Source organism: Solanum lycopersicum, chromosome 12 (genome assembly GCF_036512215.1).
Source record: "Solanum lycopersicum chromosome 12, SLM_r2.1".
Taxonomy (NCBI): domain Eukaryota; kingdom Viridiplantae; phylum Streptophyta; class Magnoliopsida; order Solanales; family Solanaceae; genus Solanum; species Solanum lycopersicum.
The window spans coordinates 10,032,269-10,048,774 of NC_090811.1; the positions used below are offsets into that span (position 1 = coordinate 10,032,269).

Sequence of the window (16,506 nt, forward strand, 5' to 3'; positions counted from 1 at the left end):
ATACTCTCCTCCATTGTCAGACCTTAGGAATTTGACTTTCAAACCAGTCTGATTTTCAACTTCAACTTTCCACTTCTTGAAAGTTGCAAACATATCTGACTTATGTTTCAAGAAGTAAGCCCATACCTTCCTGCTGAAATCATCAATGAAGGTAACATAGAATCTGGATCCACCAAGTGATGATACTGGAGATGGTCCCCAAACATATGTACGGACCATTTCCAACCACACTTTCTTTGTCTCTCTAGGAGTCTTTATGAAGCTTACTCTTTTATGTTTGCCCGTAACACAGCTCTCGCAAAGACCCATATCAATAGACTTCAGACCCTCTAATGCTCTTTTTGCAACCAGCATCTTCATTCCTTTAGCACTCATGTGTCCAAGTCTGTTGTGCCACAGACATGCACCGGAAGCACCTTCAGCAACAGCAGCCATGTTAATACACCCTGCAGTGGTGTACAAGGTTCCAGATTTGGTGCCACGAGCTACTACCGTAGCACCTTTCACAATCTTCCACGAACCATTCCCAAACTCTGCTGCATATCCCGTGCTATCCAACTGACCAACAGAGATCAGATTTTTCTTGAGCCCAGGAATATATCTGACATCCTCCAATGTCCACTAGTTTCCCGAGGTTGTCTTTATGAAAACATCCCCCTTTCCTTCAGTCTCCAAGGCTTTATTGTCAACAAGATACACCTTTCCAAAATTTCCAGATTTGAAATTTTGGGACAACTCCTTGCTTGGAGATGAATGGAAAGATGCACAAGAATCCAAAATCCATGATTCAATCGGGCTTTTTACACTAAGGATTAGAGCATCCTTAATGTCCTCTGCTAAATTTACAGAATCATATTCATCCCCAAATTTCTGATATGTTTCTTCTTTGGCTTTGAACAATTCGTCCGAAAATGTCCTTTTTCTCCACAGTTCCAACAAGTCACGTTTGATTTGTTCAGGGATTTTCCTCGATTCTTTGATTTTGATCGACCATGTTGATTTTGGCCTTTCGTCTTACTTCTCCCCCTTTAGTCAACGCTGAGAGCACTGCCCGATGAATCTCCCACTTCTCGTTTACGAATACTTTTGCTAAGAACAACATCACGAATTTCATCAAACTTCAGTTTCTCAGATACACGAGAACTTCTAATCGCAGCAACAACAGTATCTCAAGACTCGGGCAAAGATGACATCAAAATCAACGCCTTAATTTCATCTTCAAAATTAATATACAAAGAATTGAGTTGACTCACAATCATATTGAACTCGTTTGAATGATCAGAAATGGATCCATTCTTAGACATTTGTAAATTGAACAATCTACACATCAAATATACCTTCTTCATTGCCGATGGTTTTTCATACATGTTTGATAGTGCCTTTAACAGACCTGACGTAGTCTTCTCCTTCACGACGTTGAACGCCACGTTTCTTAACAAAGTCAACCGGATCAACCCTAGAGCCTGGTGATCCTTAAGGTTCCACTTCTCCTCCGTCATGGATTCCGTCTTCACCCCGGTCAATGATTCGTGAAGATCTTTCTGGTACATATAATCTTTGATCTGCATCTTCCAGAAACTGAAATCGGATCCATCAAACTTCTCGATTCCAAGCTTTGAACTATCCATCTTCAGTGATCGTGTTGAATCTTCTTAGCTCTGGTACCAGTTGTTAAGATCGAATTCACACACACACACACTTGATGAATGAAGAACACAAGAACTTTCAAGAGAAAGAGATGAGAGATCTAGAGAGAGAAAGAGAAAACTCAATATTTTGTGGTAACATCCCGCGAGTAAACTTCCACGGCGTTGAGGTATATGTATATTAATAAATCAGAGTATTTTTTGTTATAAAGAATAAATAGTAAAGCCTAAACCGTGTAAATAGTTATATATATATTAATCAGGCTCCACAACTTAACACCACAACCTCAAAAGATTCAAGGAGCAGAAGGAGCAAATGGAAGGGAAGAAAATCAAAGAAAACTGAAGAGGGAAACCAAAAACAGAATGGTTAGCATGATCGTGATCAACAACAGTCGTCCAATGGGAAGGTGAGATTTGAAGATAAGTCTCATATCGGATGTTATAGATTTCATAGGTATGGCATTATCGTTCTGAATGTAGTACAAATCTAAAAAATGTACGTAGGGAGAACTCTAATTTTGTAGAAGTAACTGAGGAGGAGGAGGTCTCTTTGTTAATGGTGAGTCGATCCTCAGAACAATACCACAAAAGTTTATGGTATTTAGACATGGTTGTAGCAGCAATTTGACTGGAAAGGGAAGGTGAAACTCCAAACAAAGTATTCATCTATGCAGATTATCTCTGATGTTTTCTTTGCACATAACTGAAAACAAACCTTATTAGTGTGGGTTAACTTCAAGAGAACGGCTACGAGGTGTCTATCAAGCATGGAATTTGCAGGATTTGAGATTCTAATCTTGCATTGATGGTTGAAGCTAAGATGACGGAAAATAAGTTTTTCCCACTTAATATACATAATATTAGCTCTACCAATTTTTGTTTTTCAACAGTTGAATAGTCAAGCATGACTTTGGCACTACAAATATGGGCATTTGAATTTTGGAGGACTGAAAATGTTGCAGCAAAAGAAGATGGTTACGGGTCTTCCTAATTTTGGTATGCTTGTAGATATTTCTGAAGATTGTGTCATTGGAAACCAATCTCGCGCTTTCCAAAAAAAAAGCATGGAGAGCAAAAAGTCAGCTAGAGTTGGTTCACTCGAATATTTGTCGACCAATAAACCCAATATCCAATAGGGGAAACGGTACTTTATAACGTTTATTTACGATTTTAGCCGAAAGACATGGGTTTATTTTCTGCAAGAAACATCTGAAGCTTTTACCATTTTCAAAAGCTTCAAAGATTCTTCGTACTAATCATGGAGGGGAGTATCTTTCACAAGGATTTATAAATTTTTGTGAGTTTCACGCGCTACAATGACAACTTACTACAGCTTATACTCCTCAACAAAATGGAGTATGTAAGAGGAAGAATTGAACAATCATGAACGTTGTGCGAAGCCTTTTACAAAAGAGTCATGTTCCAAAAGTTTTTTGGCCTGAAGCAGTCTGCTGGAGCGTTTATGTGTTGAATTGAAGTCCTTCTCGTTATGTTCAAAATATGACACCAGAAGAAGCTTGGAGTGGACAACAACCAGATGTTCAACACTTGAGAGTGTTTGGGTGCATTGCAGTTGCTCATGTTATGGATCAGAAAAGGACAAAGCTTGATGAAATAACCAATAAGTTTGTTTTTATAGCAGGAAGTCGAAAGCTTATAAGTTGTACAATTCTATCAGTAAGATAACGATTATCAATCGTGATGTGGTGTTTGATGAAGATAATTTCTGGTTGTGGGAAGAAAAGCCAAACAACCAACAACTTCCGTTGGATCTTGATGATGGAGATATGGAGCAAGAGCAACCACTAGCCGATGAAGGTGTTTCTACCTTAGTACATCAAGAAGGCACCAGCTTCCGACCTCAACGTAATCGAAGAAGGCCAACATGGATGGCAGATTATGAGGTGAGTGGAAACGTTGAATATGAAAATAAAAAATTCATCTAGATATTTAGCTTTATTTTCTTGTTGTGATCCCGTAAGATTTGAGGATGCCTATAAAAATGTAAAGTGGAAAAAAGAAATGGATGTTGAGATTGCCGCAATTGAAAAGAACAATACGTGGGAACTTGCGGATCTTCCAAAAGGCCAAAGATCGATTGAAGGTAAATGGATTTATAAAACCAAACTCAATGAGTCTGGTGAAGTTGATAAGTACAAGGCACGCTAGGTGGTGAAAGGATACAAGCAAGAGTATGGTGTGGATTACAAGGAGATCTTTGGCCCGGTAGTCAAACTTGATACCATCCGATGTGTGTTGGCAGCTCAAAACAATTGGACGATTTATCAACTTGATGTAAAATCAGCCTTTCTGAATGGAAATCTACAAGATCAGGTATATGTTGATCAACCTCCTTGTTTTTTGATGCATAAAAGTGAGCATAATGTTTACAGATTAAAAAAGGCTATGTATGGGCTAAAACAAGCTCCCCGATCTTGGTACAGTCGCATTGATGCATACTTTAATCTAGAAAACTTTAGAAAATGCCCATATGAGCATACACTTTATAACTTGTGATTGTATGCTTATATGTAGATGATTTGATTTATGCTGGGAGTGATCCCATATTTCTTGAAAAATTTAAGGTATCCATGATGACTAAGTTTGATATGTCTGATCTTGGCTTGATGCATTACTTTCTAGGAATTGAAGTAAAGCAATCAAGTAGTGAATTTTTTTTTCACAAAAGAAATATGTCCGAGAAACATTACAGAGGTTTGGAATGTAGAGTTGCAATTCTGTCACGACACAAACAAAGTTGGGACTGATGTTGGAAAAGAATCCTATAGGAAAGAAGATTGAAAACACTCTTACAAACAACTCGTGGGATGTTTGATGTATCTAACAGTCATCAGGCCAGACATAATGTATTTTATTAATCTTGTTAGCAGGTACATGGAGCACTCAAGAGAGATTTATTTGTTGGCTGCTAAAAGAATTGTCCAGTATTTGCAAGGTACCATTGACTATGGAATTCAATAAAAGAAAGAAGGCAAGTCGGAGTTAATTGTCTTCACAGATAGTGATTTTGCTGGAGATAAAGAAGACAGGAAAAGCACTTCAGGTTATGTGTTTATGCTTGGATTTGGAGTTGTTTCTTGGTGCTCCAAGAAGCAACCAATTGTTACATTGTCCACTACAGAAGTAGAGTTTGTAGCGCAACTGTGTGTGCTACCCAAGCGATTCGGTTGAAGAAGATATTGGTTGAGCTTCATGTTCGACAACAAGAACCAATTCTTATTTACTGCGGTAATGGCTTAGTGATAAAGCTTTCAAAGAATACAGTGTTGCATGGACGGAGCAAACACATAGATGTTAAATTTCACTTCCTGAGAGATCTCATGAAGGAGAAAGTTATTGACGTTGTCTATTGTAGAAGTGAAGACCAAGTTGCTGATATCTTCACTAAGTCCCTCAAGCTGACAACATTCAGAAAGTTAAGGAAGCTACTTGGAGTTTGCACTTTAAGAGAAAGCTACTGTGAAAATGTTATTAAGCTGAAGTCGTAGACTTATCAATTTAAGGGAAGGTTTGTTAGACATTTTAATTAATCAAGTTTCTTCTTTCCTAGTTTTAAGGGTATATGGTTGCTATTTCCAAGTTACCACCTCCCAAACTCTTTTGCGTTTATTTTAATTTACTTTCCAGTTTTCTAATAAGTTATTTTTAATGTTTGGTGCACTTATGCTTTTAATGATTTTTATTGTGTTAGTTGTTAAATTTTCATAGTAAAAAGTGGGACTTTGCTTTTATGCTAAGGAACCATGGTTCCCAACTAAAATATGCTATAATTTTGTCTATTTACTCTTTTTCATTTGCTTATCTTCTAATACTTGAATATTTGTTAAACATAACGAAAATTGGTAAGGCTAATAATTGATCGCTTTAGAAACTACAATAAGCTAATACTAAAAGTAAAAATTTGTTTAGGAATATGGGTGTGGGAGGCTGAGCGAGGACCAATGAGTACACATTTTAAATCCTTTATTTATATGATTTTGAACAAGGCCCCAAGCTAACTGAGGTCCACCAAATTCAGCTACTACAACATGCTTCTTCCAGTGAAATCAATATTTAAAACAACCAATATTATTATCAAAAATATCAAAATTTCATCTCAAGTTGGATCTCCTGCATATAAGACACCATTTTACATTTAATGCATTTACATTACATCAAAAACATAAAGTGTCTATAAATTCATCGTTGATTGATGTCATTTATAACAATTTCACTGTTATGAAGAAAATAACACAAAATGATATACTTATATAATCTAATGCTAAAAATTAGTGAAAAGCTAATTTGGTGACGCTATTTTAGGGATTTACAGTGACCTTTGTCGTTGTAAGGGTCCAGTTTCTTGTAGAGAATCCTAGTTGACAAGACTTATATGGATGCACTACTCCACGTGGCTTGCTATATCATTAATAAATTGAATTGTTAACTTTTAAGGGTGTTTGTGGTCTCGTTAGATAACACGGAGATATTTTTTATTTCAAAATATGATTAAGAATATAATTAAATAATTTATTCGCACGGTTCATAGACCATTATCCATAGAATATTTAGAAAATTATTCATATATTTAGAATCTACAAAAAAGAAATATTATTAAAAATTTTCTTATTCGATCCTCAAACTTCATGTTATATCATATAATTGAAACATAAAACAAACTCCAAAACGCATGTTTGAGATTAACTAAATGTAATGGATCACGTCCAATATATTCAAGAACTAGAACAATGATCTTGCAAGGCCATAGGCTCAAGCAAGTCTAATGTCATTTTTTTTAAAAAAATACTCCTATAATATACGACTATAATTTTAATGTTCTACGTAAATATAAATTTAAATACTTATAATTTTATTCAAATTTGTAAGCAGCTAGTAGGTTGTTGTAGACCAGAAGCCATTCCTCCAGCATTAACACATGAAGCTTCAGATGGATGATCCTTATAACTTAGTTTAACATCCAATAATTTTATTCCATTACATGGATTTGTTTTGCTACAATCGAATTTTACTGCAACTTCTGTAGCTGATGTTCCATGTACGTCTTCATATGTTATATCACTAACCTTGATGCCTGAACCCTGAAACGAAACAATAATAATTAGGGATATTATATTGTTTGTTAGCTGGTAAGAGTTATGCACGTATATTACCTGCTCAGGACAATTTCCACTATTAGGGCAGTAATTTTGATCAATGATGATGGGATTTTGGACATTATTCATGACTACATGTTGAAAAAGTACATTCCTAACAAAGCCATTGCTAGGCCTAGCCCATGTTTTGACTCTCACACCATTCTCAGTCCCAGTAAATGATGATGTTTTAACTGTCACATTTTGTACTCCTGCCTCTTGCATCTCCCAACCTAAGCTCCCAATGCTACACCAATCCAAAATATTAATTAGTTGAATTTTATATAAAAAAAAAACATTCATAATTAAATTCATTTCTAGCTAGCAAGTGATTTTATACTTACTACTAAAAAATCACTATTTTAAAAAATATTTAATGGTTATTTTTACTGATATTTTGATTAAAACGGTGAAAAAAGAAAAAATAGCAATGTTTTCATACAAAAAAGTTAGGAAGTTTCCAGTATTTTATTGAGAATTTGTTATCCACATATGTTTTCGTAATGAATTGATTTAAGTGAGATATAAGTGAAAAAATCATTTTCTATAGCATAAATTTACGATAAAACATTTGTGAGTACACACTTCCTTTTATAGTCTATCCAAATTTTTTTGGTCTCATTTCAATAATTGAAAAAAACTTTGATACTGTAAAATTCTGTTTTCGTCCTTAATGGAATGTTTTTATATAAGGTTTGTTTTGGAGATCCTTTTTTAATTAAAGTTTGAATCTACTTAAATAATGTCACATAAATTGAGACAGACCTTATTCCATGGCCGGGACCACAAGCAATGTTTTCAAACCACAAGTTGGAGTTTCCAGGACCAATTGAGATACAATCATCACCAGTCCCAATTTGAGAATTCAAGATAGTAACATCAGAAGATGATTGTAAATGAATTCCATCAGTGTTTGGACTATTTCCAGGTGCTGAAATCTTCACTCCTTGTAACTTTGCATTATGACATCCATCTAACAAAATGTGGAACATTTGACTGTCTTTTGAAGTCAATCCACTTATTGTAATGTCATTTGAATTGTAAAAAGCTAACGTCTGCACAAATCAAATATATTCAGAGGTGAATTCAGAATTTAACGTTATACCAATTCAATAGATCATACCGTGGCTCCTTTGGGACAACCTTTGCCAGAGTTTTTGCACGTCCAAAGACGCGTACCTTGTCCATCTAGTGTTCCACCAACGATGGAAACTCCATTGACTCGTTCAAATTTAATCCAGTTACCAGATTTACCAATAACGTTATAATCAGAAGGAGCTATAAGTGTGCCTTCAATATGTATCGTTATGTCATTACTCTTGCACGATTGGCCAAAGAAATATACATTGTTCAATAGATAACTTCCCTTTGGGACGTAAATAGTGGCCGCGCTAGTAGATGCACACGCTGCAGTCCATGCACTAACGAACGCGTTGGATGAATCCGATTTTCCATCGGAGTTGGCTCCATAAGTTTGGACATTGTACATGGAATTTGCAGCTGAAGATGAATTGAATAATAAAAAGATGATTATGTTTGTGAGAATAAGTGGGAAAAGAATAATGTAACTCATTTTTGTTTTTTTCTATAATGTGGTGAGGAAATGGAATAGTTGAAAAAGGGTATTTATAGGGGAAATCATAGAGAAAATTATGCCATAATTGAGTCAATTTTACTGTTTTTTTCTTTCTTTATAACTAACAAACAGAAAACACATGGTATATTTTCCAACTTTATTTTTTTCTTCTTCTAATATTTCTCTTTTTTCATCATCCAAGGGGGTGAGGGTATGGGTCTATGGGTATGGGGGGGGGGGTGAGTTTAATATTAATGTCAATGTATATGGTAAAAAAATATATATAGTATTTTATATGAAGTGTTTAAGATCTGTCACAAGAATAAATGATATTTTGACAGTATTTACAAAATTTAAAAGTCTAATTTGTTTTCTATAATTAACTCTATGAAGTCATATCATAAAATCAAATTGAAATAAAAGGAGTAATGACAAAATATAAGATGCATGACTTCATATATAAAATTATCACTTAACCATGTTTAATATCTGCTCCTTGTGTTTCAATTTGTTTCACCTACTTTTCTTTTTAGCCCTTTTAGAAAAAAAATGAGTATTTTCCTTTTTAGTAACTTATTAATTCTAACGTTTCACGTAATATTTAAGATTACGAGATCTCAAAAGACTTTATTATTTTATAAAATTCGTATCAAATCAAAATAGATCAAACAAATCAAAACTGATCAAAAAATACTTCTTTCACCCTTTATGGTTTGATTATTCAGGCCAATTAAATTAGTTGATTTTCCAAGCACTGAATTGAAATGAACACAAAATTTACCTTTCTGTTGCATGAATTTTTATTTTTTATTTTTTGGTACAAACTTATGTTTATTTGGTCAGATATAGGAATAGAAAATATACAAACATTATATGCATCACATGGAAAAAGATTTTGCCAATCGTTGGCTAGCTCCCTATTTTAAGGAGATATATAATAGAAAAAAGGTTCTCAAATACATCCCCATTTATTATTGGGATTCGTGTCCTAATTAATTTTTCTGATTTAGTAAAATTTCACTAATATATTGTTATTGTATTCTAATTAACCTTTTAAAAAGCATCCAAATATCCTTTCGAAATAGAAAACACAACTGTCCAAATATTAAATTACCAAGATATATATGGAACATGCATAGAAAATGCTTTTTGTTTTTTTTTTTTAATCGAAAGGTGGCAAAGGTAAGGTCTTAGATTTAGCTATCTCTAAATAAAGGTTACATTTTTTAGAGAGTGGTCATCAATTCAGTTAAATATTTGTATACATTTATCAATATGAAAAAATTACCATACATTTAAAAGACATCTTGTTCAAAATAATTTTAAGTTGTATTTATAGATTGAGAATTCACTTTAGAAATTACCATACATTCTTATCCAAAATGATTAATAGGAATATGTATGCATAAATAAAAGAAGTTGATGATTATGTTTGTTGTTGTATACTTTCCGATTAAATTATTGTTTAACTATAATTATGTATCTTTATATCGGTTTGATAGTGGGTTATATGAATGAATTGAAATTGCCTCTATATTGGTGGTTTCTTATTTGGTTGGGTTGGATTATCTTATGGGTGGTTATCGTTATTATATCTCTAGTTAATTGACTTTCATAGTGGACTCTCGTAGGAATGAAGCGTACATTCCACTTGAAATAGGTTCTTTACTTCATTTAATTTATCCCTTCTTTAGTTGTTTGTACTGTACCTTCCTTACTTGTTGTTTATATATTTTTTAAAATCTTTGAAACTCGGTTGGTTTATGCCTAAGTACTGCTTGTTGGTACTTATACACCCTACACATCATATTATGAATTCTCGCCACGTCTTACGGATGAGTAGCTTTATGATTCAGAGATTGGGGTGAGTTTCTGACGTTTGGAGTTGTAAAAATTTCCCTCAGTTTTGACTAGGAATAGTAATTATTTATGGATTCTTCTTATAATTGAATTTTGCTTTTTTCTAAAAGAAAAGTATAAAGTTTCTTTATATTTTGTCCTCTCATATTTATTTAGTAAAATTGTTTATCTCTTCTGAGGGTGTAGCTCGGTTGATCCTAGATCACGTTAAACATTTATGTCCTTTGATATATTTCTCGTTTTTCTTTTTACTCATGATCTTTCTAGGTTTGTTTTGCTAGCTTCCGCACTTATTCCGTGTCTTTATGAGTCATCAAAAGTTACTACACCCAACAAAGTTGATTCTTTTATCCATGACCTTTACTTTGACTTATAACCGATTTGAGTTCATATTATAGGTTTTATATATATGATTCACTCAATGAGGGAGTCGTTGTTAGGTGTCAATTATGACGATTTAGGGAAATTTGGGTCCTAAAACAATGATCGTTGTATTACTAATTCATGGTATACTAACACCTATATTGCAATTCAATATTACAAATTAATCTCCATATTATTAATTAATTCCATAGTTTTGAACCATATGATCCCTTAAGTAACAATATGTTGTGTTTTCTTGAGGTTTAAAAGTGTCCACATTTTTCCTTTCATCACCCATTTTAGTTTGGTCAACAGCCAATCAGATGACAACTCTTGATATGTTCAAGGAAGACATGTTCCTTGCTCGAGACTTTCTTGGTTTTTAAGTTGCAAATTTCTGTTATTTGCAAGTGTGGATGTAATTTTTAATTTAGAAAACATATCCCTCAATATTTGTTTCCCTTTTCATTTTTATAAAACTTTTCCACTTTAAAATATTTTGTCGGGAAGTATTTAAAACACTTATTTATTTGAATAATTAAACTTAGATATATCCTCAGTACACTACAACAAGAATTAGCGACATTTAATTCTTAATTAGTGTTAAATATATATTTTTAGCGGTAATTGTTACTCTTTGTATACGTTCCTAAAGCTTTTAGCGACATTGATTCTAATGACACTTAACTAATGCCGGTAAATAATTTAACACTCTTTATTAGTGTCAATATTTAATTCTGCTAAAAATTATTTTTGTTGTAGTGGTACAACCCTGAACTGCCACATGATATAACAAATAGTTTTAAACTCTTGTAGAAGCATGAGACTCTTAATTAACAGAAATATGAGAGAAGCGTTAAAAACAACCCTAAACATAACGAGAATTTAGAGTTGTATTCCACTTATTTTGCTAGATCAGTGGTGTATTTAAGTTTGAATAATCAACTAGATGAATATTTTTAAAATTCTCAATAATAGCTATTAATTTACGTCAAATTAAACAGTATTTTGATACTTCTCTATTTTGTTGGAGTTGGACAATCAATATACTCAAGGGACGCCAACATTATTTTCTATATATATATATGTATTATTACTCAACTTGTTTCATTAGTATTGGCCCCTTAGCAGCCAAATACACACACACACACACACATATATATATATATATTGGAAACATTTACAACCTACAAGTACGTTATACGTTATGTAAGAATAAAAGTAAGACTCTCAAACTAACTTTTTTCTTATGTAGGAATTAGAATATTATTTAACAAATGTTCGAAAAATTGGCTTCACATCGTTACATGGGGAAAAGAGTGGGGGCCACAAAAATTATACTCATCTTTTTATCTCGACAATCGATATTTAAATCAAATTAAATAATACTATCATAACAATTAAAATAGTAAAATTAAAACACATCATTTAATCAAATAAGTTGATTTTATATCTATATGCATGTATATGTGTATGTATATATATATATATGTATAAATTAAAAATATATATCTTCAATTAAGTTATTTGACGTAAATATAGGTATATTTAGAAGTGATTTTGTCGGTTCACGTGAATTCATGCTTCCTCTCTAGATCATACATAGTAGTGTACAAAGGTGTAAACACACATTAAAAAAAACATATAATAATATGATGATAATTGGGTGCACCTCTCTAAGCAAAGATAGAAATTTAAATCTTATCTCTATATTATTTTTTTAGTAACATTCTCTAAATGATAACCTGTAACACTTTTGGCATTTCAATCATTTTTTTTCTCTTTTTTTTTTGCCACTCTTTCAAAGTTTTTAAGTGTGTTACATTGAAAATACCTAAAAACAAAAATAACACTGAATTTTTTTATATAATTAAATAAAATATATATACTAAAATTTAAAGCTAATAGTAGTATTATATATGTTAGACCTATAATTTTTAAATTTAACGATTTAGTGTCGAAAACATAAAGTTCAAATCAATTAAATTTATACTTTAAATGCATTCTTTCTTAATAGTATCCGTGTAAAATACTAAATAACTTTTAGCATCATCATATGACTTGCTGTTGTAGCTAGGATATTAGAAAAAGTTGTGTGCCTAATTTAAGCCATTATTTACGCAGGGCATGATGAGAATATCACGAGGAAATTAAATGTTTATATACTATTGAAGGTTTGATTTTATTACTTACAGAATTTCCTAACATTTTGCAACTTTAACTACCTTCATTCTTCTACTAGACGTCTTAATAACGTCATTATGACCCAACAAACGGTTGAGTTAATTTACTAAAGTATCTTAATTTCGTTCATCTTTTAAAATAAAATAAATAAGCAAACAAAAGATATGATCCTCAAAATAAACAATTACTGATTTCTATGCGTTATCCAAAGCTTCATATGACTTTGAGATTACACTATCGACAATATCCATCTAACACTCAATTAATTCATGAAATAAATTTTAATTGAGGATGTGGGCCGCTATCTTCATTTAAATAAGGGAAAATTGTATATAATAGCAAACTAATAACTTAAATTAAATAGAATAGCTAGGGTTTGATTTAATTGTGCTCCATAGCAAACATTGGCAAAAATTTGCCAGGCGTCTCTCTCCCAGAAGTCTCGCTCGCCACTCTCCCATTCTCGCCTCTCTCGCTTTATACACAGAAGTGTATAATTTCTGTTTCTGTTTTGTATAAAGTGAGAGAAAATTATATATACACATGCAAAAATGTATATCTTCGTGTTATACACTTAATTATATGATTTACAAACATTTTACTTCAAATATTGCAGAGAAAAAGGCCAAAGAATTATACAATTGTGAATTATACAATTGTAGTGAAATACAATTTTTTCTAGCTTTATACAACAGAAGTGTATATATTGTGTTTCTGTTTTTGTATAAAGCGAGAAAAACATATATCTTCTTGCTATACACTTATAATTATGCAATATACATACATTTTTATTTGATTCAACTGTATGCAAAGCTAATTATACAATTGCAGCGAAATAGGCCAGCGAATTATACAATTTAGGCCAACGAATTATGCAATTTAGGCCTGCGAATTATACACTTGTATATGTATAGCGAATTATACAGTTTTTATGTTTGCTATGGAGCGCAATTATGCAAAGTTTGCTATAACATACAAATATGAATTTTTTGTTTGCTATATGTGAAAGTTGCCCTTTAAATAACTATGGTAAAATTATGGAAAAAATGCTAACATATTAATGAAACATAACTACTTATTTTTTAAAAATAGTTATAATCTTGAAATTAATTTATAATTTTTTTTGTTTTTGGATAAAAATTAAATGCTATGTATGTTTTCAGTTAATAATACTAAAAATTCTTCTATAATTATTTTAATGTAAGTTTAGTTAACAAGGAAAAAGATAAACTATAGAAATGGAGGCCGGGTATTTTATTTCGTCAAGGGTACTTTAAATATAAATATGAAAAATTATAATAGCTGAATTGATTGGTTAATTACTTGCATTTTATTTTATTTTAACGATTGAGAATTCTCTTTTCTGCATTGTAATGTCCTTTATAGTTGCCCCTTACTCGATTCCCAAATTCATAAAAGTAATAAATAAATAAATACTAGGAATGGAGGTCAAATCAAAACGGCTTACGAATTAAAAAGTTATATATATTGGGGAATGATCACTTGTGATTATTAATTCATTTTGTCTTTATATAAACAGTTGTTATAAGTATTTCTTTTATTTAATTAACAAGCTCATAAATAAGTCAACAAGTACTTATAACTTACACCCTATATAGTAGCTCCCATATTCATGTGTTCCAAATTTGCTGATACACTTCGCAAATTAAAATAATGAGTCGATTTTCTTAAGCAGGGCAGACTTAAAAATTTAAACTCAACACAAATTCTGAATTCTGAAAAAGATAAAAGTTATTATAATTTTGATCAATTATTTATAAATATCAACTAATTTTTAACAAATACAAAATTTACATAGAAACTATTAAATCTGATAAACATGTGGTTGAAATGCTAACTTCACCCCGTAGCAAACCTAAGACTTGCAAAATTAACGAACAAACAAACATGGACATATATGATAACGATTGTTCATATTCTTTATAATGATTTCAACATAAAACAAAATAATCTTATTATAAAATGAATGTAACAAACCCTATAAAAAAGGCTATTGAGCATTGGCTTATAACTATAAAATAGTGCTAAAAGTCAAAAATCAGCACATGCTATGAACTTGTAGGATCCAAAAGATTATCCTAAAACAAGGAACCCCAAAACAAGTTACGTGCATTAATGACATATTCACCCATGTCTCTTTCTTTATTATACATTATGAAAAAAAAAATTAACCATATAACTCGTGTGTATGAATCCGAAAAGTAAAGCCCCAAATTGTGGCAACAATTCATAAAGAAGGATTTTCATATCCCATGTGATCAACAAAGAACAACTTTCACATATAGCAAATATAAATATTTATATGCTATAATAAAGTTAGCATAATTGTACTCCGTAGCAAACATATAAATGTATAATTCTCTATACATAACAATTAAAGTGAATTGTATAAAACAAAGTGTATAAAACGAGAAAGAGAAAAAAGAGTTGGGCAGAGAATTGTATAAAACGAATTGTATAATTATTAGTGTATAGAACAATTATATACAATTTGATTTTGTATAAAATAAGAAAGAGAGAAAGGCAAAAGAAACTTGGGCAGAGAATTTACAATTGAATTGAATTGTATAAAACGAGAAAGGGAGAAATTATATACAATTTTAATTTGTATAAAACGAGAAAAAGAGAAAGACAAAAGGAACTGGAAGTGAAATATTTTTATTGTATAATTATAAGGGTATAGGACGAAAATATATGTATTTGCATTTGTAGATATAAATTCTCTCGCTTTATACAAACAAAAACACAATTTACACATTTTGTTTTTGTTTGTATAAGCGAGAGAGGCGAAGGTCGCGAGCGAGATTAGGGAGAGTAGCGAGCGAGATCTGGAAGAGGGGAGAGAGGAGAACAAAAATATATGTATTTATACAATTTCCTCTCGCTTTATACAAATAGAAACAGATTTTATACACTTGTGTTTGAACAAAAGCAAGAGAAGCGAGCGAGAGATGGAGCGATAGAGGAGAGTGGCGAGCAAGAGTTTGAAGGAGAGAGATGACAGGCAAACATTTTTGCTACGGGACACAATTAAATCAAAGATTAATTATAGCAATTAATTTGATTTATTAGTTTGTCATTATATACAATTTTCCCATCAACAAATTATCCCTTTCATGAATTGGAATGGAGAAATGCAGACAATGGACCAACAATACTTTTTAAGCCCATAGGATCAACAATGTTGTTTTTATAGCAAAGAAATACACGCCCTCCCCCTCCTCCTCCTCCTCCTCCTCCTCTCTCTCTAGTTTTTTTTTATATATCAATTGTATTGGAAAAACTTGTTTTCTATTTTGTATCAATTTGTATTTTATTTATCCTCTTCGTATTATTATGTATCAATAGTATCCAATCAAATATTGATGAGTGATTTATATCTTATATAGATTGTGTTCGAAAACTAATTTTGTATTGTATATTATGTATTTTGTATCAATTGTATTCGTTATACAACGTAGACATGTATAGGTCATTCGATCCTCTCCCTCTCTCGAGCTCGCTCTCCTCTCTCCTCTTAACAGATATTTATATTGTTATAAATCAATTTGTAATTGTAGTTTTTCTCTTAAATCAACAAAAATTATAATGAATACTAATGCTTAGCAAATCAAAGTGTAGCTGCGAATTGTAATTAGTGATATTGTAGCTAAGAAGTCCTATTTAAGGTCTAATGTTTGTTGTTTTGAAAGCTTCCCTA

At 31.8% G+C, this 16,506-nt stretch overlaps 1 protein-coding gene across 1 annotated transcript; it reads right to left on the bottom strand.

The window, feature by feature from the left end:
• Nucleotides 1–6,342: 6,342 nt before the first annotated feature.
• Nucleotides 6,343–8,382, bottom strand: TPG7 (polygalacturonase 7). The gene is given in 4 exon segments (NM_001320856.1): nt 6,343–6,748; nt 6,821–7,049; nt 7,568–7,857; nt 7,926–8,382. Coding segments are annotated over 4 exon segments (1,194 nt in total). The 5' UTR covers nt 8,376–8,382; the 3' UTR covers nt 6,343–6,523.
• Nucleotides 8,383–16,506: the final 8,124 nt, after the last annotated feature.